This window comes from Cherax quadricarinatus, chromosome 36 (genome assembly GCF_038502225.1).
Source record: "Cherax quadricarinatus isolate ZL_2023a chromosome 36, ASM3850222v1, whole genome shotgun sequence".
NCBI classification, from domain to species: domain Eukaryota; kingdom Metazoa; phylum Arthropoda; class Malacostraca; order Decapoda; family Parastacidae; genus Cherax; species Cherax quadricarinatus.
Genome location: NC_091327.1, coordinates 15,778,851 through 15,804,957, shown reverse-complemented (window position 1 = coordinate 15,804,957; position 26,107 = coordinate 15,778,851). Strand labels below are relative to the sequence as shown.

General features: G+C 39.2%; 1 protein-coding gene and 1 long non-coding RNA gene across 9 annotated transcripts in view; one reads left to right on the top strand and one right to left on the bottom strand.

Annotated features, from left to right (window-relative positions):
* Positions 1–26,107, top strand: part of LOC128691404 (homeotic protein ultrabithorax-like) — a 1,565,881-nt gene that overhangs the window by 409,035 nt on the left and 1,130,739 nt on the right. For 5 of the 8 annotated variants that reach the window (XM_070091530.1, XM_070091531.1, XM_070091532.1 and 2 more), the window contains one exon: positions 21,647–21,721. The exons of the other annotated variants lie outside the window; for them this stretch is intronic. In XM_070091530.1, coding sequence (XP_069947631.1) covers positions 21,647–21,721 — 75 coding nt within the window. The remainder of the gene's footprint in view (positions 1–21,646; positions 21,722–26,107) is intronic. 8 annotated transcript variants of the gene reach the window in all.
* The window catches only part of LOC128691407 (uncharacterized), a 185,741-nt gene continuing 178,057 nt past the window's right edge, over positions 18,424–26,107 (bottom strand). The window contains exons 4-5 of the long non-coding RNA XR_008407425.2: positions 21,611–21,744; positions 18,424–18,793 (exon numbers count right to left, since the gene is read on the bottom strand). This is a non-coding gene — a long non-coding RNA (uncharacterized lncRNA). The remainder of the gene's footprint in view (positions 18,794–21,610; positions 21,745–26,107) is intronic.

Genomic DNA, 26,107 nt, shown 5'->3' with positions numbered 1-26,107 from the left:
GCAGGTTAAAATCATTCCCAACCATTCTTACTCGTATATCTCTCCATCCCACCCTTACAGATGAGCAAAATATTCACTTTAATGAACCTTCTATGCAGTTTGTTCCACTCTTCAACTCTGCTGCCAAACTAGTGATTCCCCGGTATCCATCGAAATGCGCACATTTTCCCTTCAGTGCGAATCTGTCCGTCTCCCGATAAACGATATTACCGAAATGCTATGTAAGTTAGTACATATATATATATATATATATATATATATATATATATATATTTATATATATATATATATATATATATATATATATATATATATATATATATATATATATATATATATTATTGGTTGAAGGGTGCTGATGAAGTTTTAAGGCATTGTTAGGGGTATTCTTAATTTTCCACAGTCTGATTTTATCCGCCAGTTGACTCTCTCTGTTTTACATAAATGCAAATATTCTGGCCATGCCATCACAGAACCTGTACTGCATTCTTATGTGAGGAAGTTTATACACCATTGTACTTGCCGGTGTATACTTATCTGCTAGGAACGTTGCTGCCAGTGCTTGTGAGGGTCTATCTATAGTTTCCAATCACTGCGTCATCTTCAACGTGTTTATATATTGAAAGCCGTTCATGGCGACTTATTTTGCCCTCTCTCTCTCTGGAGAGTGCAACGGACAAGTGTAGTAGTAGCAGCAACAACACAGAGCAAGCGGCATTTTCGAGCTTTCCCATCGCTCGGGCTTAATGCCCAAAGCTGGGGTGTGACTCCAAAAGGATCCTGTAATGCCTGCTGCCTTTCCATCTCCTGACATCGTCTGCTGTTATGCAGCTGCCACACCAAGCCCAGTGTGGGCGGGGTTTGTGGCAGCCCAAGGTGCCAAGCTTCTCCCTCCGAGCCCCATGAGGACAAGGAATGGGGCTAGGCCTGGGAACAGCTAGTCCCAGAAGACGAGGAGGTACTTGTACGTCCTTTCATGGCAGACACTTGTCTGAGACACTCCTTCGACAGGGAGCCAAGGTCGGGCCACCTCTTGGAAAAGGCCCGGGTCGGACGATTATACAGACGAAGTTGAAATCTCTCTCTTCCTCCCCTATTATTATTATTATTATTATTATTATTATTATTATTATTATTATTTATTATTATTATGATTCTATAACAACTGGTGCTACTACCACTAACTACTCTTACTATAACTACAAATATAACTTTTAATAATAATACTACTGTGTATACTGCCGTTATATTTTTCCATTTTTCAATTTTCCACTATAACCTGGACACCGGTTAAGATAATCAGAACTCAGGTCCCGTCTGACTGGCCGGTTAATTGAATTCATTAACTTCGAGATGTATACGGGACAGCAGTATTGACGTAGAGTTTACGATCATCTTCCAGGGATGGAGGAAGGGCTAGGAGGTGGAAGGGTTAGGGGGAAGGGAGGATTAGATTAGCTAATCTGAGTGCCAGATTTTAATGATGTCACGCAATCTCAGCTTTCCGACTGGTCGATGACCCCCCTCCCCACCCCCCTCTCAAAAAAAAAAAAAAATAGCCCTCTTTGGGAATAGGATATTCCTAAAATTCAATTTCTTCCACTGATTGTGGGGGAAGAAATATTCTTCGAGTTTTTGTATTTCAGTTTAATGTTGATATTGCTAGAGAATTTGTGTTTCTGGAAATATCAGTACTCACGATGCTAGTAGTAATATCGTTATTATAATTATTTTTACATTAATAATAATTTTATTATTATTATTATTATTATTATTATTATTATTATTATTATTATTATTATTATTATATTGATTGCTTTTATATTTAAAGGTATAGAGATTATTTTTATTTTTTATCACTCAGAATTTTGCCCTCTCACACCCTCTATTCACACAGACCAACACACACATGCAACTACTCTACGCCAAATTGGTCATTTGTCCTGTGTAAATATACACAATGTCAGGATCATGAATAATAATAATAACAATAATAATAATAATAATAATAATAATAATAATAATAATAATAATAATAATAATAATTATTATTATTATTATTATTATTATTATGCTACTACTAATAATAATACCAATAAATTAATAAATTTCAATTCATAATAGGAAGTTCAATAAACTGAAAGCCCGTAGTATGATCAACATTGTGACAATAAACACAACAAGCGTTCAGAATGTAACGTTCATGCATAATAAACACGCAGTTCATTCATTTGCACGATTCATCATATAGATGGTTTGTTTTTGCATTTTGACTGAGTTACTCGCTTACTTTCTAGTTAATATTTATTTGGTAATGTAGCTGGCAATGACCAGTGTATTTAGTAAGCGTGATGAGTTGAGCTGCGTTGGTGTGTTGAGTGGTCAGTGATTATTTTGCTGACTTTACAATTATATCCTTACATACACGCTCACACACAGACACAGACACACAGACACACACACACACACACACACACACACACACACACACACACACACACACACACACACACACACACACACACACACACACACACACACACACACACACACACAGGAGCTGAGTCTCGACCCCTGCAACCACAAATAGGTGAGTACAAATAGGTGAGTATACACACACACACACACACACACACACTCTGTGCATACTACCGACCAGTGAAGAGGCGGGGCCAGAACCTGTGACTCGACCCCTGCAATAACAACTGGGTGAATATAACTAGTTGAGTACACACACATACATAATGAATACACATTTAACATTCAGACATTAACATACGTTCGTTAAGCAATTATGACAATATACTCTCATTAACACACACACACACACACACACACACACACACACACACACACACACACACACACACACACACACACACACAAACACCCCGCCTGTACTCTATCAACCCTTAAAAATACCTGAAAAATTATCAAGGATTTCTCTAGGAACTAGCCAGAGCGACCAGCACAACAAAACTCTAGATAAATCCAGCAAACTGCAAGATTGCTATACTTATCCACTTGTCGTAAATGTATGTTTTCACTCCGATTTTATTTAAGTTTGGGCACGTAACTGAGAGTTAGTTGCAGTTTCCTCTCCACCTCCTCTCTTTAGTAAACATTTGCAGTGGATAATTCTTAGAATTACGTGTATACTTGTTTTCCACCCAAACAACACTGACGCGGCTGAACTATGGGTGTTCGGCAATATAAGCAGAGATAGACACAAAGATTCGCAGACATCTAGGGAAATATTCGTGCCTTCGGAGGAGAGCGAAAATCAGTGACAGAAATTAAGCCTTTATTATTATTATTATTATTATTGAAGCACTAAACCCGTAGGATTATACAGCGCATGGAAGGGAGGGGGGGGGGGGGAAGGTGGAAGGTATTCAGACTCAATTCAGGGAATCGGAGCACAGATCCAATTCCCTACATGAAGAGCCCTTCACCAGCGTCAAGGAACCTCCCTTGAGGGGCGAAATGAAGTCAGAACGAGTTTGACATAAAGAGAAATGTGTGCGATGGTTTCCCCAGTTACGACGATCATCCTGCTGGATGATAGTTTCCTCTTGTTCGATAGTTATCCAGTAATATTGTACTGTAACCTTCCCGAAGTAAAAGTTTTTCCAGGAACAATGTACAAAGGTCGTCCGGGGAGCAATAATGTACGCAGCGATAATGAACAATAATCACCTATGTAATAAATTAATATTTTATATTTTTTCTCATAAAATAAATCGGCCACGGTTACCCTAAGGGTAACCGTGGCCGGTGACACCTACGCTACTCTGAGACCTCTCTCCCTGCTTTGCTTGCTCCCTTGCAACATTGCACAGCTCCTAATGACGCACTGAGAAGTGTGAAAGTACTTGAGATAAAGATTTCCACCCCTTTCCCAGTGGCTTGTCCTGCATAGTTAAGATCGCCCGTTTGCGATTGTTTGCATATATATATATATATATATATATATATATATATATATATATATATATATATATATATATATATATACAGAGAGAGAGAGAGAGAGAGAGAGAGAGAGAGAGAGAGAGAGAGAGCTGCTACATTAATAAAGATTCGCCCTTGATCCCGGCGTTCAGCTTGCTCACAACACCCACTAAACTACGTAATGTCCACTTTCCACCCACTGCGAGTGAAAAAGAACGTGTGAAAGAACACTAAAACTGACAGCAAGTGTCCACAAATTATACGCAAATTATAGCGCTGCTCGGCACTTCGTCAGTAAGACCAGGCGTGACGTAGATGTTATAGAAGGGGACTTGGGGAGGGGGGGAAGCTGAGTGGCTGGTTGGATGATTGGCCTGATAGTTGATTGACTTGATGGCTAGTTGGCTGGCTGACTGGTTGGTTGGTTGGTTGGTTGGTGTTTTGAATGGTTATTTTTTTTTTGGTTTTTGGTTGGTACAGTGGCTAGTCTGTTTTATTGTTGCTTGCGTTTGTGGCTAACTGGCTGGCCGGTCGTCTGTTCGGCTAGTTGGCCAGCTGTTTGACCGGTTGTTTAACTGGCTGTCTGGCTGGTTGACTAAGTGTTTAACAGGTTATTTTACTGATTAACTTTTTTGACTAGCTGTTTAACTGGCTGTTTGGCTAGCTGTTATAGCTAGCTGTTTGATTTGACTGGCTGGTTTGTTGCTTTCTGGTTTTTTATTTTTTCGAGTTACCTCTTGGTTGAACGTTGATTGTTTACTTGGCGACTTAGTGGGATGTCTGGCTAGTTTACCTGACTAGTTCTTTCTTTATTTACTAGGCTGTTGCTATCTAGATGGTCTCAGACTTTCTTTGAAAAACCGTAAATGTTAAATACTAAGGATTATTATTATTATATAATATATAAGTATTTTATTATTATTATTATTATTATTATTATTTTTATTATTATTATTATTATATTAATAAGATGTTAATATGACTCGTATTTTTTTGTTCCAATTCTTTGTCTCTCTCTCTCTCTCTCTCTCTCTCTCTCTCTCTCTCTCTTTCCTCTTATGACAAGCGCATCCTGGCGGCTAGCTGGACAGCTGTTTTGTGAGGTGGCCACGACATGAAGCATGTGTTTTTGGGAATCTCCTTCCACGTCCTTCCCCCGGCCCAAATTCCCCTCCCCACAGAGGGCGCGGGGGAAGGGGGAATAAATCTGCTGGCGAAGGGAGGTCGTCTTGACGTACATTCCCGAGGGAAATTGAACTGCTTTTGTGTGAGCTAAGGGCTCACATAAACTCTCTCGGCCTGCAGGGTGCGTGTTGAATGCATAACTGTCCACTTAAATAACATTTATCAATAACAAATAGGTCGATGAAGTTCACACTCTTAGGTGAGGCAGTATTTCCGTTGTGCAGTCGGCCCCTGCTGCTGCTATAAGGGAGAGAAATATTTGTGTGTGTGTGTGTGTGTGTGTGTGTGTGTGTGTGTGTGTGTGTGTGTGTGTGTGTGTGTGTGTGTGTGTTCTTATTTATTTTCCTATTTGTTCTCAGCTCCTGGTCCCGCCTCTTCGCTGGTCGGTACTAGGTCCATTTTCTCCCTGCTCCATGAGCTTTATAGTATCTCTTCTTAAAGCTGTGTATGGATCTTGTCTCTGCTACATCACTCTCCAGATTGTGGTATGTGTGTGGGTGGAAGGTTAATTTGTGTGGTGTAAGTAAATTAAATAACTTGGCATTTAGAGAGGATAGAGCAGAATAGGATGACCAAGAATGTGCATTATTCTGGAGTGGAAGGAAGGAAGGAAGGTAGGGATCGGCTCTAGCAAGAACGTCTTGAAGCATTCATTCTCGATAACGTTAGTGCAATTAAGAAGAGAAACGGACTAGGAAAAAGCACATTGGAGTCTTACACAGTACACAGCTTTACAAATAGACACGATACAGTTAAATTCGAATCTACAGAAAGTTTCGGAGCGGGTCAAGAGCTCAGGTTCATCCCCTGGAAACTCTGACAGTCAATCACACACACGTACACGCATCAACACAAAAGAAAACACTGAAGAGGATTCCGGAAGGGAATCGAAATATACAACCCAATCAATCTTCTGAGTTTCTGTCTTCATGTGGGGTGATTACTGAACACACAAGAAAATATTTATCAAAACTAATATTACTTGTTAATTCAACTTCTATATCATAAACACAATTAACGTGTCCTGGCCTCTATAAACACAATATTTATGTGCCTATAAATAAGTACATAAATTAGACAATAGTTAATATTTTAATTAGTATAAACATCCAATCAAAATTCTCATAGATGAGCAATTAAAATATAATAGCATCCAGTCATCTCTACTCACCTAGTCATGGCCAAGTATGATATTCTACTCACCTAGTCATGGCCAAGTATGATATTCTACTCACCTAGTCATGGCCAAGTATGATATTCTACTCACCTAGTCATGGCCAAGTATGATATTCTACTCACCTAGTCATGGCCAAGTATGATATTCTACTCACCTTGTCATGGCCAAGTATGATATTCTACTCACCTAGTCATGGTCAAGTATGATATTCTACTCACCTAGTCATGGCCAAGTATGATATTCTACTCACCTAGTCATGGCCAAGTATGATATTCTACTCACCTAGTCATGGCCAAGTATGATATTCTACTCACCTAGTCATGGCCAAGTATGATATTCTACTCACCTAGTCATGGTCAAGTATGATATTCTACTCACCTTGTCATGGCCAAGTATGATATTCTACTCACCTAGTCATGGTCAAGTATGATATTCTACTCACCTAGTCATGGTCAAGTATGATATTCTACTCACCTAGTCATGGTCAAGTATGATATTCTACTCACCTAGTCATGGCCAAGTATGATATTCTACTCACCTAGTCATGGTCAAGTATGATATTCTACTCACCTAGTCATGGCCAAGTATGATATTCTACTCACCTAGTCATGGCCAAGTATGATATTCTACTCACCTAGTCATGGCCAAGTATGATATTCTACTCACCTTGTCATGGCCAAGTATGATATTCTACTCACCTAGTCATGGCCAAGTATGATATTCTACTCACCTAGTCATGGCCAAGTATGATATTCTACTCACCTAGTCATGGCCAAGTATGATATTCTACTCACCTAGTCATGGCCAAGTATGATATTCTACTCACCTTGTCATGGCCAAGTATGATATTCTACTCACCTAGTCATGGTCAAGTATGATATTCTACTCACCTAGTCATGGCCAAGTATGATATTCTACTCACCTAGTCATGGCCAAGTATGATATTCTACTCACCTTGTCATGGCCAAGTATGATATTCTACTCACCTAGTCATGGCCAAGTATGATATTCTACTCACCTAGTCATGGCCAAGTATGATATTCTACTCACCTAGTCATGGCCAAGTATGATATTCTACTTACCTAGTCATGGTCAAGTATGATATTCTACTCACCTAGTCATGGTCAAGTATGATATTCTACTCACCTAGTCATGGTCAAGTATGATATTCTACTCACCTAGTCATGGCCAAGTATGATATTCTACTCACCTAGTCATGGCCAAGTATGATATTCTACTCACATAATGATGGATAAACATAATCAAATCTAAATATTGCATTCAAGTTCCCCTCAAGGGAGGCTCCTAGACGCTAGTGAGGGGCACTTGATCTAGGGACTTGCATCTGTGCTCCAGTTCCCTGAATTGAGCCTGAATACCTTCCATTCTCCCCACCCCCCACACGTGCGCTATATAATCCTACGGGTTTAGCGCTCCCCCATAATTATAATTATAATCCATTCAAGTGGAAGTACCTTGATGTCAGTGAAGAATTCTAGATACTTGGAACTGTTTTTAACCTCGTCATCCTTGGCCTAAACCTGATATCCTCTGAGTCGCCAGAGGCGTTGTGTGACCCCAACTGGTTTAGCTATTTAAAACCAGTATAAGAATAGCATAAATATTCATTTTCCTTCCAGCTGACTTAAAGAATCTGACCTCTGAAGTTCATTAGTTTTGTAACCCTCAGGCATCAAAAAGTCTCAATAATTTTTTTAACTCTTCGGCTTCGGAAACTAAACGTTGTTTATAATGGAGATGGAATCTTTCTGAAGATTAATGTAAAAATATGATATTTTGATTTTTCACGAATATTTATAAATTCATAAGAAATTGGTTCTCCAGAAGAGGGGAAAACTAGGGAAAAAAATTAAAGATATAGGATGGAGAGGGAGAGGAAATACACAACAACCTTCGCAGTTGTGCATACTTAGAAAGGTTTTTCAATGTATTTTCAGAAATTTTTTTCCGGTCGTTCCTTTTTGGGATAAAGTATTTTGATGTTTTGTCCCCGGTGGACTGTTTCTTTGTGTTTTGGTAAGAAAACAACTTACCATTTCTTTTGTCATTAAAAATGTATAATAATATTAAGAATATGGAATCTTGTAAGCCTGCAAAACTGACTGAAGTTGGTGCCCCTTCGTAAGTGGAACTGGAGCTGGTGTTCTGGAACTGGTGAATGTTTTCCAAAAACTTCCTGTTGAAGTAAAAAAAAAAAGATTATAATGTATGTAAGGACCAGCGACAGTATTTCCAAGAAAGATTTCCTGGGCATGAACGAATATCCTTGAAGACTGACTGTTCGGAACGAGCGTTCAAAAAGGATAAGTAAGAAGTGGATTGTCCTTAAGTTTAGACAAAGACAGTATACCAAAATTCAAATTGAATTTAAAAAGACGGGAAAAAGGGTTTACCCCGAAACCCCTAAGTGTAAACGCTGAGGGAAAGGGGGGTAGAAAATTCAGGTTAGGCTCTGATAAAGTTAGATGCTGACAGGGTTTACTCTGAGCTCGAAGTCGGAACAGATGCTGCCAGTTGCTTACACACGATTCCTGATTAATTACGAAAGAGGATTATGTATAGATTTCAGAGGTTTGAAAACGTTGCCTGTCTGTTAACGAGCCCAGGTATGTTCAGGGATACTTTTTGTTATCGGTGTTAGGGCTGAAAAGTTGACTTAAAAACCCAAATTTTTTGTTATGGTATCTGTGGGCATGCGCAGATGATTCCCCTTAATGAGATGTTTGTATGCGCTGTGGGGTCGAGGGGAATCAAAAGGCTAGATGTTTGATATGGGTTTCAGGGGGAAAACCCGATAATTTCTTAATGGTTGAAATTGTATATTTTAGGAATGCAGTAAACTTTAACCTGTATGAGACCCAGGGGAGGGAATTTATGATTATTATTATATTACTCATTATTATTATTATTATTATTATTATTATTATTATTATTATTATTATTTTTATTATTATTATTATTTTATTATTATTTTTGTAATAAATTTGTAGTAATATAATAGATTTAATTATATCACGCTTCAAAAAGAATAAGTAAAGTCCGGGATTCAGGAAATTAGGGGAAAAGTGGGGGAAAGGGGCTTTTAACACTGAACAAAACCGAAGGATAAAATGGCACCGGAAAAAAGGTAATGGCCTGGGCCGGGAAAGGGAAAGGGAGAGCAAAGTTCCGGGATAAAGGATACAGAAAACGAAAAAAAATTTTAAGAAAATGAGTCATGTGGAGAAAATTAAAAATTTTTAAAAAAAATAGGGATATTAAGGGTTTATTTTATTTTTTTTAACCCCTGAAGAAAAATCTATATATTTTTGGGAATTTATTGACTTTTTTTTTTAAAAAGAATTGCGGAAAAATTCAAGATTTAAAGGAGGGAAATTATGAGATAAATGGGAATGAAAGGGAGGGGGACAGGAAGGGGGAAGGGAAGGGGGAGAAGGGAGGGGGGGAGTAGGGGGAAGGCCCGGGGGAGGATGGGTTATAAAGGGTGGGTAAAGGAGAGGGGAAATGGAATTGGGGAGATATAAAGAAAAGGGAAAAAAAGGAGAGAGGGGGGAAAAAGAAGGAAGGAAAAGGGGAAAAAAAGGGGAAATTTGGGGGAAGAAAAGAAGAGGAAAGGAAACAGGGGGGTTTTAAAAAAAATAAAAATTAGAATTTGGGAAAAATGAAAACATATTTTTTACTTATTTATCGGATGCAATAAAAACAGCCACAAAGGGAGGAAAAGGGATGGGGGGAGGGGGGAAGAACAAGAAATGGGAGGGGGAAAAACCAAAGAGGGAAGGGGGGGAGGGAAAAAAGAACTAGAGCAGGGAAGGGGGAGGGGGAAAGACCAACAAACGGGGGGGGGGAGGGGAAAAAAGAACAGAGGGGGGGGGGGGGGGAAAGACGGGGAAAAAGAGAGGGGGAAAGGGGGGGAGGGGAAAGACGGGCAGGGAAGGGGGGGGAAAAGAACCAGGCAGGGGAGGAAGGGGGGGTGGGGGGGATGAAGAATGGTTGGGAGGGGGTAGGAAGCAAAGGGGGGGATAGAGGGGGGAAATGTGTATGGAAGGGGAGGAACGAGGGGATTGAGGAGTTAGGTGGACTAGTACTAAGTAAACAAATAAACAAGGACGGGAGTGGCATTCATTTAAACAACGATAATTTTCCCGAATTCTGCAGATTTTTTCCCCCCTGTTTTTATCGTTTTTGGTTTTTTTTGCGGTAATAGACTTCGTTTTAGCAGAATCATTTTTTTATCAGTGAAAAGTGAGCGAATAGTTGGTCGGTTTAAGCGAATGTCGTACCTCAGCAGCAAATATTTTATGACTAGACGAAATAATTTTGTATTAAAATACTACTTAAATAAATATATAAAAATTACGTAAAGATTAATAAGACATTTTTCGTTTTGTTATTACCAGTGTTGTTAAGTTTACGTTTTGACTTCTGTGTTTTGACTGTTCTCTAAACTGTAAAATTTTGCCCCGAGGGCAGAGTTTATGGAGCAGCGCCACTCATCCTGAGAGTACACATACCGCAGTAGAGTACATATGATCCTAATTACTATTATTATCGTCAGTGGAAATCTGCAAGCCCTTACAGGGATACACAGCGTCTGGGAGATAGTAATGAACGAACAGAAAACATGGAGGCCACAAACATGAACAGAGTAAAAGAAAGAATTCTCAGAATATGGTGCACAAATTGCGGATGGTTTAAATTAAAACCCGGGATGAAATTGATAGAATAAATTTTAAAAGGGGAACCCCAGAAAATCAAACCGTCAGCAGCCCGTCATTTCTAAACAGGCTTCGTAAGCTGAAGCTAGTTTAGAAGTGGTCAAAACATTGTTTTAAAGTTTTTTTGGGTGGGTTTTGAGTGGGGGGGTTGCTTTCTTTTAATAAAAAATTAAACCAAATAATTAAACCACAGCGTTGATAAATAATACATAGTCACTAAAAAAAAATCTGAAATGTTCAGAATAACAGTGCATGAACATACAACATAGAGCGACCCAGTACTCAAAATCTGCAGTTATCACAACTTATGATGGGTTATGGGGCATTTTAAGATAATATTTCAAGGTCTTGCAAGAGGTTTGTGACTTACAGCATTTATTATTAAATGCTGTGAGACTCTAGTCTCACAGCATAGTGGGGTGTAAATTACCGGGCCTACTCCAAACTAGGTGCTTGCATGAAGTACGTAGGCTCATTCCAAAACAAAAATTTTTAAATTATGGCACCCCGGGGTCTAAATCGTTACAGGTATTATGTGATATGACGGTTTACGGGCCCATCTAAGAAATTCCGGGACAAAACTCTAACATAATAAGTTAACACGAAATAAATTTGGGGGGAAGTCAAGTGTTTATAAACGGAAAAAAATTTTCCATCTGTTTTTAAAGGGGGACCATTGTTAATTTGGGAAACCACTAAAAAACCTCGCCCCAGCTGTGACTTGATGATGGTCCAAGACAGACCGAAATGTCACCATAAGGTTTCTCTCTTGAGTTTGGATGTTCGGTGTAGTGAATCGGACACTAGCTCCCTCAAATCGTACTTCTTCACGTAGCGTCGTATAATAATCACAAAAAAGAAAAAACTTTTTAAAAACCCGGTCCCCGGGTCATTTTTTCATTTTTAATGGCGGCGAGAGGGGTGGAACATGACGGAGGGGGAAAAAATTCCATTTTCAAGTGAGATATTGCCACAGTTTGGCCTTCTAATTGTCCCTCGGTGGTTACTGCACCGTGATGATTTTATTCATCTTGGGGTTTTGGGGATGGGGTTGTTGGGGGATGGGGGGCGTTTCTGCTGGGGGTGGTTCTGGGTGTGGTCATGCGGTTTGGGGGTTTTTAATGGTGGGCCTTTGATGTTGCTTCTTTCGGGTGTTTGCTGCAGGTGCTGGGAAATTCTGCAGGGGTTTATGACTTTGGGATTTTGTTTACCGTTGGGGTTTTGGGAGTTTGTTTCTGTTTTTTTACACCCACTATTCTGGAATTATTATAAATTTTTAATAAACTATTGGGGGCTATTTACCGGAAATTCTCTCCTACCTGGGTTTTTGGGGTCTACGGGGGGGTGTTCCGGGGGAAAAGCCCCCGGGGTCCAAAAGTTCCCCGGGGGCCCAGTCCTTGACCAGGCCCAAGTATGAATCTCCAAAAAATTGGATTTTGATTATTGCCTCCCTTCCAGAATCTTTCCCGGCAAAGGAAAAAACTGAGCTTGGGGGTGGGGGAAAGGAGGAAGAATGGGATGTAAGGAAGAAAAGGAGCAAAGGGCAAAATGGTAGAAGGATGGAGTTTAAAGAGGGGAAAAAAAGGGAGAAAAAGGGGGAAGCATAAAAAAAGTAGTTGGTGTAGGGGTTTAAAAAAAGGTTTGGGGGAGTGAAAAAAAAAGTGAAGAAAGGGGGAAAAGGGAAGAGGAGGTTAAGAAGGGAATGTAAGAGATAGAAGAGGTTAAGAAGGGAGAGTAAGAGATAGAAGAGGTTAAGAAGGGAGAGTAGGAGAGGGGGAAAAGAGATGGGTGAGGGAGGAAGGTGAAGCTGGGTCAGGTAATAGAGTAGGGGTAAAAGGAGGACAACCCCGTGCGACGGAATACTTGTCCTTTTTAGTTTAAAGGGACACACACATACACACACACACAAACACAAACAAAACACACAAACACACAAAAACAACACACAACACACCACACACAAAAACCTTTCATGCAGCTTCCGGGGAAACCCCCCTGTTTGTATTAAAAAGGGTGAAAATCAATTTTGGGGTTGTTTATTAGTTGGTTTGTGAGAAAAAAATGTCACCCTGATCATTATCGAATCCCTTTAATGTTTCCCCTTCCCTTTGATGAATACTGCTTCTCTTGACATAATACATCTGAATCCCCCAAAAAAACACACACATCACACACCCCACACACACACACACACAAAAAACTGGAGAGAACTCCCAGAAAATAGTGGGGAAAGGGAGACATTTTATGTAGGTCTCAGTCTGAGATCTTTGGGAATCTAGTGAAGGTTTCACACGAAGATCTTTACATATTTTCTGTCTCGGGGTTTTCACAAGCTCTCAATTTATCATAAGTTTCCTTTTAGACAGTGGTTTTAGTTGGTGGTTTAACCAAAACGGGGGCGTGGGAACCTGTTGACGTTTTTCTGAGCTGAGAAAAAAATTTATGAGGAATATAGCGAAATTTATCGGTCTGAGGCCGAAATTTAGAAATGTTGCCCAAAAAGAAAAGGATGTGAATGTTGCAGTTCTGAAACTATGAAAAAATGACTGCGCCCTTTTTGGAAGAACCCCACGAACGAAGGCAATGTGTTTCGTTTTTTGGTTCACCTACCATGGTGGCAGACGACCAGTGTGGAAAAAAGAGATGTAAAAATATTATTTTATATGATGAGTTGCATTGATTGATTATTTTGTGTGTCTTATCAAAACTTTAAGAACAGCGTTTTGTGCCTTAAAAGAATTCCGTTTCTATTATTATTATTATTATTTTTTAATTTAAAAACATGAAAAACGTAATTTTGTTCCCTTTTCCATAACCATCTGCATTCTCTTTCTCCTCACTTTCATCCAATTACCTCCTCTTCCTCTTTCGTCGAAAATCCCTCCTCCTTCTTTCCTTACCTCCAACCCCCTACCTCCAACCCCCTACCTCCAACCCCTACCCCCCAACTCCCTTTTTCAACCCCCCACCCCCCCTCACCCCCCTCCACCCCCCTCCTCCCCCCCTACCCCCAACCCCCACCTCCAAACCCCCTTTTAAACCCCCCCCCCAAACCCCTTCCAACCCCACTCCCCTTTTTTCTTCTCCCCCCCTATCCTTCCGCCTTCCAACCCCCCTTTTTCCCTTTTTTTCCCCACCCCCAAACCCCACGGAAATATTTGTGTGGGATATTTCCGTAAAGGGAAATGCCACTCCACAGATAAGGTAACCATCTGCCCTAAGTTCGAGGTTACTATAAATTCTATTCCATTGTTATAATGACGCGCATCCTACCGATAACGACTCTCGTAACTCACACACATTATCCAGACAACTGAGTGAAAAAAGTTATATAATGTGGTTTGTGTACTCGCTGGAGGTACTGAGCTTGTACTCGGCTCTGCTCTCCTATCATTGCTCCTGTCCTCGGTCCCGCTAGATATATTTAGGTTTTTGCCCTTTTGCCAGCTCTTTTTGTCCTTTAAACCTACCTGTAGTGGCACCCAAGTTCACCTGCTCCCAGCTTGAATACTTTGTACAAGTTAGGATTGAACTTCAGCAAATTTATATCATTTACCCGTTTTTCAGGTTACCCAAATTTTTAAGTGTGCCTTTTTTTTTTAAATTTTGGGGAAAAGTTAAAACCTTTTAAACCCAAATCATACAGCTTCTTGGGAATGGGAAGTAATCATGATTGATCCAAACTCCCAGTTTTTTGGCCATTTACAGACATTCCTGGAATTTACCATAGGAATGGGAAAAATTTTTCCCGTCGGACCGATAGCGGCAAAAATTTCGTGGTTTTTGTGATTGTTCCCAATGGGTTTCCCTTTTGTTTTTTTTTGTTGCTTACATAAAAAAAAGGAAAGGCTATTTGGGGGAGACTCCCCTTACATCTCCCCTTGAGGATCCTTCCCTCACTGTTACCAGAACCGGTCGGAGATGACCCGGGAACCATCAAACCAGAAAAAACCCCAAAGTATTCCCCTTCCCTTGCGAATTTTTTTCCCTTCGGGAACAATGTCAAAACCCTTTCTGGGGCCCGGTAATAGACCCCCTACCTGAATCATTAGCTGATAAAGATTTTGGGGTAAGACATCGACCCTACACCCCCGTCCCCCCTCATTTCTCAACACCGGGGTATGTCTGAGCCTCATCGTATTTATCGGCTGGTGCATTTTAATTCATCACTTTTTTTGGGTTATTCATTGTTCTGCAGTTCAAGGGCAGCACTTTCTATTTTTTAATTTCACATGATCCGTGTGTGTTTATTTTTGGTATTTTGTGTGTGTGTGTGACTCCCCAGTTGTGTTGGGGGCATTTACAGCCCAGCCTTTGCCCCTTGCTGGTGTACTAGGTCCCCTTTTTCCCTCCCCTCAACCCTTTTAAACCAGGAAAGGGTCCTGCCCACTAATACTTCCCGATTGTTCTACTTTCCAACAAATCCTTGACTGAGTAAATACTTCCCAAATCCTCTGGCTGTGTGTGGTGTGTGTGTGTGGGGTGGTGGTGTGGTTTGGGTGGGGAGTTTAAAACTTTCAATCCACCCGTCCCGATTATCAGAATTACACCTGTGGTTGACACTAGATCAAAACTTCCCCCACCAACACCATCCCACCAGCTGCATGTTAGCCAAACCCGCTTCCCCATCATCTCCCCCATTACTTCCACCCTTTCCCACCCCCCAACTACCTCTGTAGCTAAACACACACACACACACACACACACACACACACACACACACACACACACACACACACACACACACACCAAGCCCCCTCCTCTCCCACCCTTCTGTGTATACCTCCGAGCATACATATACTTCGTCGCATACATATATCTGCTCGTATACATGCGTGCCGCTCGACCCTGGCCAGAGTTGCTGACTGTGGCTAGGACTCAGTTATTAAACTATTGTGATCGTTTGTCTCCGGGAAACCCATCCTCCCAGCGCTCCCTTTCATGAATGGGAATCACATGCATTTGTATCAGCCAAAGCCAGCACGCTCGTACGCACACGTACTGATGCACATCGGCAAGGCCAGGAGCTGTGACTCGACTCCTGAAAAACAACTAAGGGAATATATAATGTTAATATATATATATATGTATATATATATATATATATATATATATATATATATATATTATATATATAATTATATATATTACATACATATATGTTATATATATATATTAGACATATATAAATATATATATAGCATATATATAATATAATACATATCATATATATATAATATATACATTATATATATATATATTGTATATATTATATATATGATATACATATATATATAAATATATTATATATATATATATATATATATATATATATATATATATATATATATATATATATATATATAGTTTTCCTCCAATATTAAACGGATCGTAAATTCGAGGGGAAATAACACACTGTAGATGCGTAATAATAAAGTTTATTTTTTAATGAAAGGTGAGGCGATTACATTTTGTTTTTGTTATATTTTTGTTTAATTTGCGAACTTTTTTTTGTCGCTCTTCATTGTTTGCCTTTTGTATGTATGTGTATTCTCACCGAGCTGTGCTCGCAGTCGCCAGGCTCCAGCTCTTGGGCTCGCCTCAAATGAGCGAGAGAAAACATCCGCTGTTGAACGGGACAGTTTCGTTCTGTGTAGAGCTTGATCAAGTCTAAGACTTAATGAAGAGTCTTCACGGAGCCAGAGGTTGTCCCACTCAGGAATACTTCTGAGACATGTCTCATTTTCCATCGTTTTCTTCATTTTGTGGTGTTGTCTTCATCATCTTGCATGTGATGCTGCTGCTTCCCGTCTCCTTGCTTGAATACTGGAGTAATATTTACAGTTGTTCAGGTGCTTGGCCGTTTGGGTGAATGTATATTTATTTGTACCCTCTTTCTCTCTCTCTCTCTCTCTCTAAATATTTATTTCCATGCCCCTTCTTTCACCCCTTTTTCTTCCTTAGTCTTCCTGGCCCTCTCATAATTTTGTTAATCAGAGGCGCATTAAAAAAGAGGTGAATAACTTACCAGTTTTTGCGATCAGATTATAATTTTTATTAAATAACCAACGTGAAGCTCTAAATCCATAGGGGTTGTACAGAGTCTGGGATATAAGAAATCAGGGATGATGAGATGAAGGGAAGGATTGCTCCAAGTGCCTTATATATAAACGTTTTTTAAGGTATGAAGGTATGAAGAAATCCAGATGAATTTTAGTGTAAACAAGTGATTGAGACATGATACTGACCAGTCCTCCTGAAGGATAAAAGTCACAATACAGAAGCTAGAACAACTCACAAATAGCCCAACTTTAGATATGGAACTTTAGACAACGTTTCTGTCCGTTCAGGACCATTAACAGTTCAGTTGTCACTTGATTAATCTTCTAGGATAGACAGTTTTGCTTCCAAAGTGTGGGCTACTTGTGAACTGTTGCAGCCACGGTGTTGTGAGTTTCATTCTTCTAGACGCCTGTCTCCCAATGGCAATAAGTACCGACTAATACGTCAATAAGCCGAGATACGGTATTTTTTTGCGTTTATCTTGAGTTAAGCCCACCAGGGATCACCTAATGGACGGAACGTCTTCTAAATAAAATGCAATAAACCGCATATCGACTCCTCTTCAAAAGGCCTATTCATCATTATGCCTCTAACAACATAATCATCATAACATCATGCACATTATATGCCTTTTTCCACCTCCTACCTTCAGAAAAATGCGTCTCTCCTTCCGTCATCTCTAAACTTACTTCACCAATGTATTCATCCCATTTTATGTGAAATAAATGACACCATAAACACAAATTAAGGCTAATGACCAATCCCAGGAACTACAAAGTTTTCATAACGCTGTCGACTGGTGCAGATTTCGTCCGAGAGATTGCCCATGAGGGGAAGGGGGTATTTACGAGGGAAAGGGGTTACGAGGGGAAAGAGGGAGTTAGTCATGAGGTGAGATGGGGAGTTAGTTACGAAGGAAAGGGAGAGGCGTGATAGGAGGATTTTGTGTTGATAGTGATAGTGGTGGTGATGGTGATGGTGATGGTGCTGGTGTGATGAAGGTAGTGTTGGGGAAGGGTAATGAGGTGGTGGGGTGGCGCTGAGTGTTGGGTAATAGACTCTTCTGCACTCATCCAGAAGTCTTCACCAGACTCAAGATACTCTCAAGGATGAGCCACAGCCTCCGCACACTTCCACAGTAATTAAAACCTCATAAAACTTCCTCTAAATTAAGGTGCTTATATATATATATATATATATATATATATATATATATATATATATATATATATATATATATATATATATATATATATATATATACGTAATGAAAACTATAGTTACTCTCAAGATTGTTGACTCCCGGATATCTAACAGTGGGTTGTTTTATTCATTGGGAAACGGGACAATTTTCTCTTCGTTAACTTATTATTTTATTTATGGAGAAGCCCTGAACCTATAGGTGTTTACACGTCGTACAGAAAATAGGAGATAATAAGGTTTTATCCATGGAAAGGGGCGAGGTAGGTTCAATTCCTTCGATCAATAGCCCTTCACTGATATCAAGACAATTTCCCCTTCCCTTGAAGGACAAATCTATGATGAACGAATATCGTTATTAGCGTAACAGCCATTCCTGCTGCTGGTGCCTGAGTGTAGCTGCGGATATCTGAGGGAAGCTGCTGGTGCTTGATTTAATCCGTTGGTGCCTGTTGAGTTTCGCTGCCTGCACAAGCTGGAAGGATAAAGATGTATGAGGATAATTTATCGACTGTGAAAATTGAATACAAGACATTTTGAACAAATATCCTAAATTGGCTTGTAATAGCTGGTATATTGTTTGTAAATATGTACCCAGATGTTATCTTGTTAACAATTTTTGAGGTTTGTTCTTAGGTGTTTTATATATCCATTGGCTTATGCGTTATTGTTCACAAGATGGATGTGAGATGTACAGTAAACTTGCCAATACCAAACACGTGATGGATATGTGGTACACAATTAGCTAGTTACCATACACGTGATGGATATGGGATGCACAATAAACAAGTCACTAACATGTACATAATATATATGGGGAGCACAATAAGCCAGACGTTATCGTTCATAGGATGGCTATGGGATTAACAGTTAACTAGCTACCATCCACATGATGGATATGGAGTGAAGAATAAACTAGCAAACTACGGTACGGGTCAGGCTCGAACCCGTAACGTGGTTTGTTTGTAGTCTGTCATGTTATCATGATTTCATGAATCATAATAACCTAGTAACTTCGGCGGCAATATATATAAATATATATATATATATATATATATATATATATATATATATATATATATATATATATATATATATAAAATAAAAGATTAAGCAAAAATCAGAGATATATCACTTGGATTTGAGGCTCATAAATATGGGTGGTAAAGTTTTAAATTAATCTTCTTAACTTTGTGAGTTAAGACGTAGTCAGTCCTGTGAGTGAAAGTTGTATTAGTGCTCTTAGTTAAGTCTGAAAGAATTAAGAAGTGTGCTTTGGTAGGGTGCAGGAGCTTGTTTGATCTAATCTGTGTTAGAGAGAGTGAGGGAGAGAGAGAGAGAGAGAGAGAGAGAGAGAGAGAGAGAGAGAGAGAGAGACAGAGAGAGAGAGAGACAGAGAGACAGACAGACAGACAAACAGACGGACACAGGCACAGAGACAGACAGAGACACAGACAGATATAGAGACAGACAGACAGACATAGAGACTGAGAAAGACAGATTTTAAGAAAATACGATCGCGAGGTTATTTAAGTGGTGGACAGTTGACAAGCTGTTGGCTATTTAATATTGTTTTGGTCTCGGTGGGTAACACGTGAATAAATTAAACCTGATTCTCAACTTTAAACCTTATCTGTGCTAAGCTGGCAATCCAGTCGAACAGGATACTTGTAGGTCAGCCTCAGCACTTACTCTTTTGTGTTTGTGGGAATCGTTTCTTAGCTCCTGGCCCTGCCTCTTAACTAACAGGGATGAGGAGATGGATGATTATTATTTTCACGGGGTAATAAAGTATTTTAGGAATGAGACGTAATGAAGTTTTTTTTTGATAATGAAAATGAGTTTGTTTCTAATTTATAAGATCAAGAGGTTTTTCACCACCATTAAAGGATTCCTCTTGATTGAAAATGGCTAAACATAGCGTTGCCAAAGAGGTGACTAAAACAGTGGAGGTCTATCACGGCGCATCTCAACACATTAATATATACGTAAATTTGTAATCTACATTATGTTAATTATTTTCTACTAACCCACTCACTGGAAATTAATTCTCGACTACGTTTAAGTTGTGAATGTTTTAGTAAAGATATTATGACTTTTATTTTTACACTTTACATGTTTGTTATTATTATGTATCATTATTATATTATGCATTTTATATATAATTATGTATTCCTTCATATTGTTTACTATTTATTTGTGTCGGCCAAATTTAGGTAGAAAAAACTATTCTCTGGATGTATGGCCTATCAGAGTTAATTTATCTTGGTAAACAGGGTGAAAGTACATACCCACATACCCACACGTGTATGAACTGAGGCTACACCTCACAGTACCCCTGGCAACCAGCTTGTATGCTACTGTTCTCTTGTGGACTGGGCATCATGCTGACGAACAGTTTCGGGAGGTCTTGGTTTCGGTTGGCAAAATTAATAATTGTATATAGCGTGCTTGCATGAATCTTGCTTGACGAGCTGACTAACATTATTTAGTATTTTCTGCTCCTTTTATCTCCGGTGTCATGGTTCTATGGTGCTTGTTTTGACTCGGCTTTACGTTTGGTATTTTCGCCAACACCCTTGCAAAACCTCAGTACTTCCCTTGTAAATGCAACCGCAAGAGAAGCTTCTTTGCAACTAGGCTTCAACTGAATAACTGCAAGAACTGGAGAACGGTGTAGATCCGCTTGTACTGGTCTTAACAATGGAAGCTGATTTGCTCTTATTACAGCCGGCTTGCATTCCCCTCTTGTGAAAATGACGCAATGGACTTTAAAGGTTAACCTTTCACTGGGCATTATTGATATGAAAGCTTATTCCACTGTGATGGATGAAACGAATACTGTAGAGGCCTCGCACATCATCAATTACTAAGAATCAACCGACCAAAGAAACATTGGTATGTGTTCGGGAGATAATAGTTATGGAGATAATAGTTATAAACCTAATATACATAATTTCAGCTTCAGAAGTAAGTTTTATATCTATCACGGAGGTAATATTGTACTTGCAAATTTGGCTTTAGAGGCTGAGAGAGTCATCTTTGCTAGCATCATGTTAATACCATCTGCTACCCTCTACTGGCTATGATAACACTCATTGCTATATCCAGATATACTACTGATAAATGTTTTTTGTCATCGCCCACATCCAAACCTATGCTCAAGTCATCTTAAATCGCCCTTACTTACCTTCTTTTATTTTCATGGCTGCCTGTCAGTTTTTTAAGTGAAGACTTTAAAAAATGCAAAAATCGCGCCCACATTTTAGTTGCATAGAAATACCTTGATTACCTGGAAGTAATCGGCATTTCCAATCCTCTCTGCCAGCTAGCCCATGCCGTCCATTCGCCCACGGCGCCCTCCAGAGCACTACGGTCGCTGGAACTCAATAGCTCGGACCCGGTAAGTAATCCAGGAAATCAGTTCTGGAAGAAGGGTTCTTAACAACAGCTTCTACTAACAACATTTACAGGAGATTTATATGAAATTATTTATTTTGTTGTTCCAGCTCTACTGCTGTGTCAAAATTTCTAAATGTGTCATTAATAATCTAATAATAATCATTTTAAGGTCTGGAAACTCAACTGACATTTAGTGCAGTCACTCACTGTCCTCAAGACAATGCCTACTACCAATTTATTGCTATAAATAATTATATATAAGAGTTTTGTTTTAAGTTTAATCACATTGTGATCTGAATTTTTAAGATTTTAAAAATATGATTGCACTTTTCCGAACACTTCGCTGTCTCGTAGATGGAAGCAGCAAGAAGCTGACAAGTAGATAACAAAGACACATGAGACAGCGTAAGCCTTTACTATAGCAAGCTCTTCTCTGAGCAAGACTGTTTTTAAGAAATCCATCAGCTCTTTCATGTGTCTTTGACATCAGTGTCTGATAAAGCTTCAAACTGGTAACGAAGTCTCCGATGTGTTTATTGATAAATTAATCTTACAAGAACTCGGGCGTATATCTCTTTGTGTACATAAAGCTTATAGTTGACTTTAATATATTTTTTTTATAGGAACTAAGGGTATTCTTGTATAGTGATGAACAGGTCTACGCGCAGCTTTAATGCCTCTCGTGTAGTCGTTAGGCATAAAGTCCAAGAAAGCAGCCGACTAACTCGTGTCATAAGAGTGTCTTAGGCGGTCCTTCACCCTAGGATCGCTACCTGACTGGAGTCTTGTTCCGCATATCTTGTGTGAAATTAAAAATTTAGCTGGGTACACCGGTCAGCTGGTAACTTAAAATGTGGTAACCTAAATTGAATAATAATAATAATAATAATAATAATAATAATAATAATAATAATTAATAATAATAATAATAATAATAATAATAATAATAATAATAATAACAGTAAACGCAAGATTGAAGTTACATAAATCGTGTGTAAAGAGGATTTGAAAAGAGCAAATATGGCTTGTATTGTAATAATGCTAATACGAAATAATAATGATTGGAATGGTGAGTGGGGTAGAACATATGAAAGATGGGTGCGAGAATGAGGGAAGCAGGAAATAAGAAATATATGACACGGAGAATATAAGAAATACGATAGACACAATAACGAAGAAGATGAAAGGCACGAAAACCAGACACGATAATGAGGAAGATGAAATTCTTAAAAACATAGACATGAAAATGAGAAAGAGAAAAGATAATGACGATATTAACAATTATAAGAGATAAATAAAGTTAGCAGATATAATAACAAATAAAGCAAACCAGAAGCGAAATAATTCTCCTAACGAGTCGAGGAATAAGGAAACACACGGATAAACAGTAACATTAATTACAATATCGATTCGTATCAATAAATCAGAACAAGGAAAATGGCGAAGACTAGTAAATAAAGCCATGGAATTTGATGCAGTATTTAAAAAAAAATGAGTTGGGGAAAGGTTCGACCTTCCCTTCATCGCTTACCCCATTCACCTCATTCTTTTTCCTTCCTCCCATCTTGCCCTTCTTCTGCACCTTCTTCTCCCCCCTCCTTTCACGTCCCCTCAGACATCTCTCCTTCCCTCACCCCCACTCCTTTAACCTATCCACTTTTCCTTAGGAAGCAAAATAAAAACGCTTAGAAGCAAAATAAGCAAAGGCTTTGTTAGAGCCTCAAGCTTGATATAACAGTCCCGCTGGAGGGGAAAAAAAGGCCGTGGGAAGTTTTAATGAATGTTTAAATTAGATTGATAACGAGTTGGGAAAAGTAATTAAACTAGCAGAATACATTTTCTTTTGGCCTCAACACGAGGGAGAGGCCACTGGAAGCTGCTGCTTGGGAATCATTTACTCCATCCTTCTTACACTTCTGATTTATTCGTCTTTTTTTTAATGTATATCTAAATATTTGGGTTTGAGATCGGTGAGCTCCAGTCTTGGTGTGTGCTTGTGTATGTGCTTATCAATTTATGTTTGTGAGAGTTGAACCATCGCTGGTGGTCCTGATGGGCATCATTAACTTGTGGCCTATTGAGCCTTATTTTATCCACTCTTGAAGCTGTGTAGTGTGTGTGTGTGTGTGTGTGTGTGTGTGTGTGTGTGTGTGTGTGTGTGTGTGTGTGTGTGTGTGTGTAGTCACCTATTTGTGGTTGCAAGGGTCGAGCCACAGCTCCTCTGTGTGTGTGTGTGTTTATGGAGGATTTGCTGGAGAAATGGATAGAAGGAGTAGGGTTGCAGGCTGAATGAATGTGCATAGTTACTGATTTTTATGCATGGTAAAAAGGGATAAGAGAGATTGGGAAGTAAACAATGAAGAAAATGAGAAGAGGTGGAAGCGAGTATCGACATAAACAGAGGACCAGATGAAACTCGAAGGTAGTTGGAATGGAAGCGATAGATGAAGAGAGGAAAATGGCTCTCGGTAGTAGGTTGATAGACAGCAGCTGCCCAGGGAGGCACTACTGTAGTGCCAAGTTAGTGTAAAACGAAAGCCTGTAATTGTTTTACATGATGGTAGGATTGCTGGTGTCTTTTATCTGTCTCGTAAACATGCAAGATTTCAGGTGTATAAATGGAAAACAGGAATAAATAAAGGGGATGTAAATAGCGTGCTGAAAGTTTCCAGCCAAGACAGGACTCGCAGCAATGGTTTCAAGCTGGAAAAATTCAGATTCAGGAAGGATATAGGAAAGCACTGGTTTGGTAATAGAGTTGTGGATGAGTGGAACAAACTCCCGAGTACAGTTATAGAGGCTAAAACGTTGTGTTGTTTTAAAAATAGGTTAGATAAATACATGAGTGGGTGTGGGTGGGTGTGAGTTGGACCTGACTACCTTGTCCTACTAGGTCTGATGCCTTGCTCCTTTCTTAAGTGGAAGTGACCTGACTAGGTGGGTCATTGGGCTAATTGGGTGGGGGGAATGGACCTGCTTCGCATGGGTCAGTAGACCTGTTGCAGTGTTCCTTCTTTCTTATGTTCTTATGTACACTTAGGTCACAATACACATTCCTGTACAAGCATATATATACACACCCCTCTGGTTTTTTTTCTATTTTCTTGCTAGCTCTTGTTCTTGTTTATTTCCTCTTATCACCATGGGGAAATGGAACAGAATTCTTCTTCCGTAAACCATGCGTGGAGTAAGAGGCACCTAAAGTGCCGGGAGCAAGGGACTAGTAACCCCTTCTCCTGTATACATTACTAAAGTTAAAAGGAGAAACTCTTGTTTTTCATTTTGGGCCACCCTGCCTCGGTGGGATACTGCCGGTTTGTTGAAAGAAGAAGGAAAAGGGTGGTTAAGGAATAAAATAGGTAATAAAGGAGACGATGATACCAAGAGGACAGTTATGAATATAAGAAACGTTTAAATGAGTCAATAAGAGATGAGATGAAGATGGAAACGAAAAACAGAGGATTAAGGACTGTTATAAAGAAAAGAGTATATATGAGGAAGAGGAGGAGAAAGAAGAGAAGAAGGAAGAGAAGGATCAAGGGATGAAGACGTGGACGTTGATGGATATGAGGACGAGAAGCAGGATGAAGACGAGAAACGGGATGAAAACAAAAAGTAGAAGGAAAACTGTAACGAAGAGAAGGAGGAAGAGGAAGAGGAGGAGAAGAAGAAGCAGGAGGAGGAGGAGAAGCAGGAGCAGGAGAAAGAGGGAGTAGAGTGTGGAGGAGATAGAAGAGGAGGAAGGCTCAAATTACCCCCTCTGCCTACATTAGTTAAGGGATTTACAAACGTCATTATCTTGCTCTGGAATATTATTTATAGCAAGGTCCCTATTATCTATAATGGCTTTGCAAGTTACTGCAATGGGCTTTACAATTTATATTTCTTGTCCTTCATTTGTGAAGAGTTTAGTATACAAATTTCAATTATAATTGAATTTATATCGCGGTAACATTAGGAGAATTTCACTTTCCTCTTGTGTGCTAATCCCTCCAGGGTGGCCTTTTCGTTTATGTAATAATAATAATAATAATAATAATAATAATAATAATAATAATAGTAATTTAATATGCAAGATATAAACGAATGCACTAGTTTCGACCAATACTTTTATTTATGAAAGAGATGGTAATAATAAAGAAGTGCAACATTGTACAAGTACATTGTATATCAGGCTTCCACTGAGCTATTATTTTCATAAATATATCTCGTAGTTTTATCATTATAAAGGAGAGAAGTTAGCACTGAAACTTTCGTTCAAGTCTCCCAAAAATGTCCTAGGAATTAGAGAAGAAGATAATTTTTCTACATTAAGAGGTGTGGAGCGAGGCCGTAAACTGGCCAGGCTGTACAATTATGAGGCTGCGGGAACTTTACGCCAGGCTAC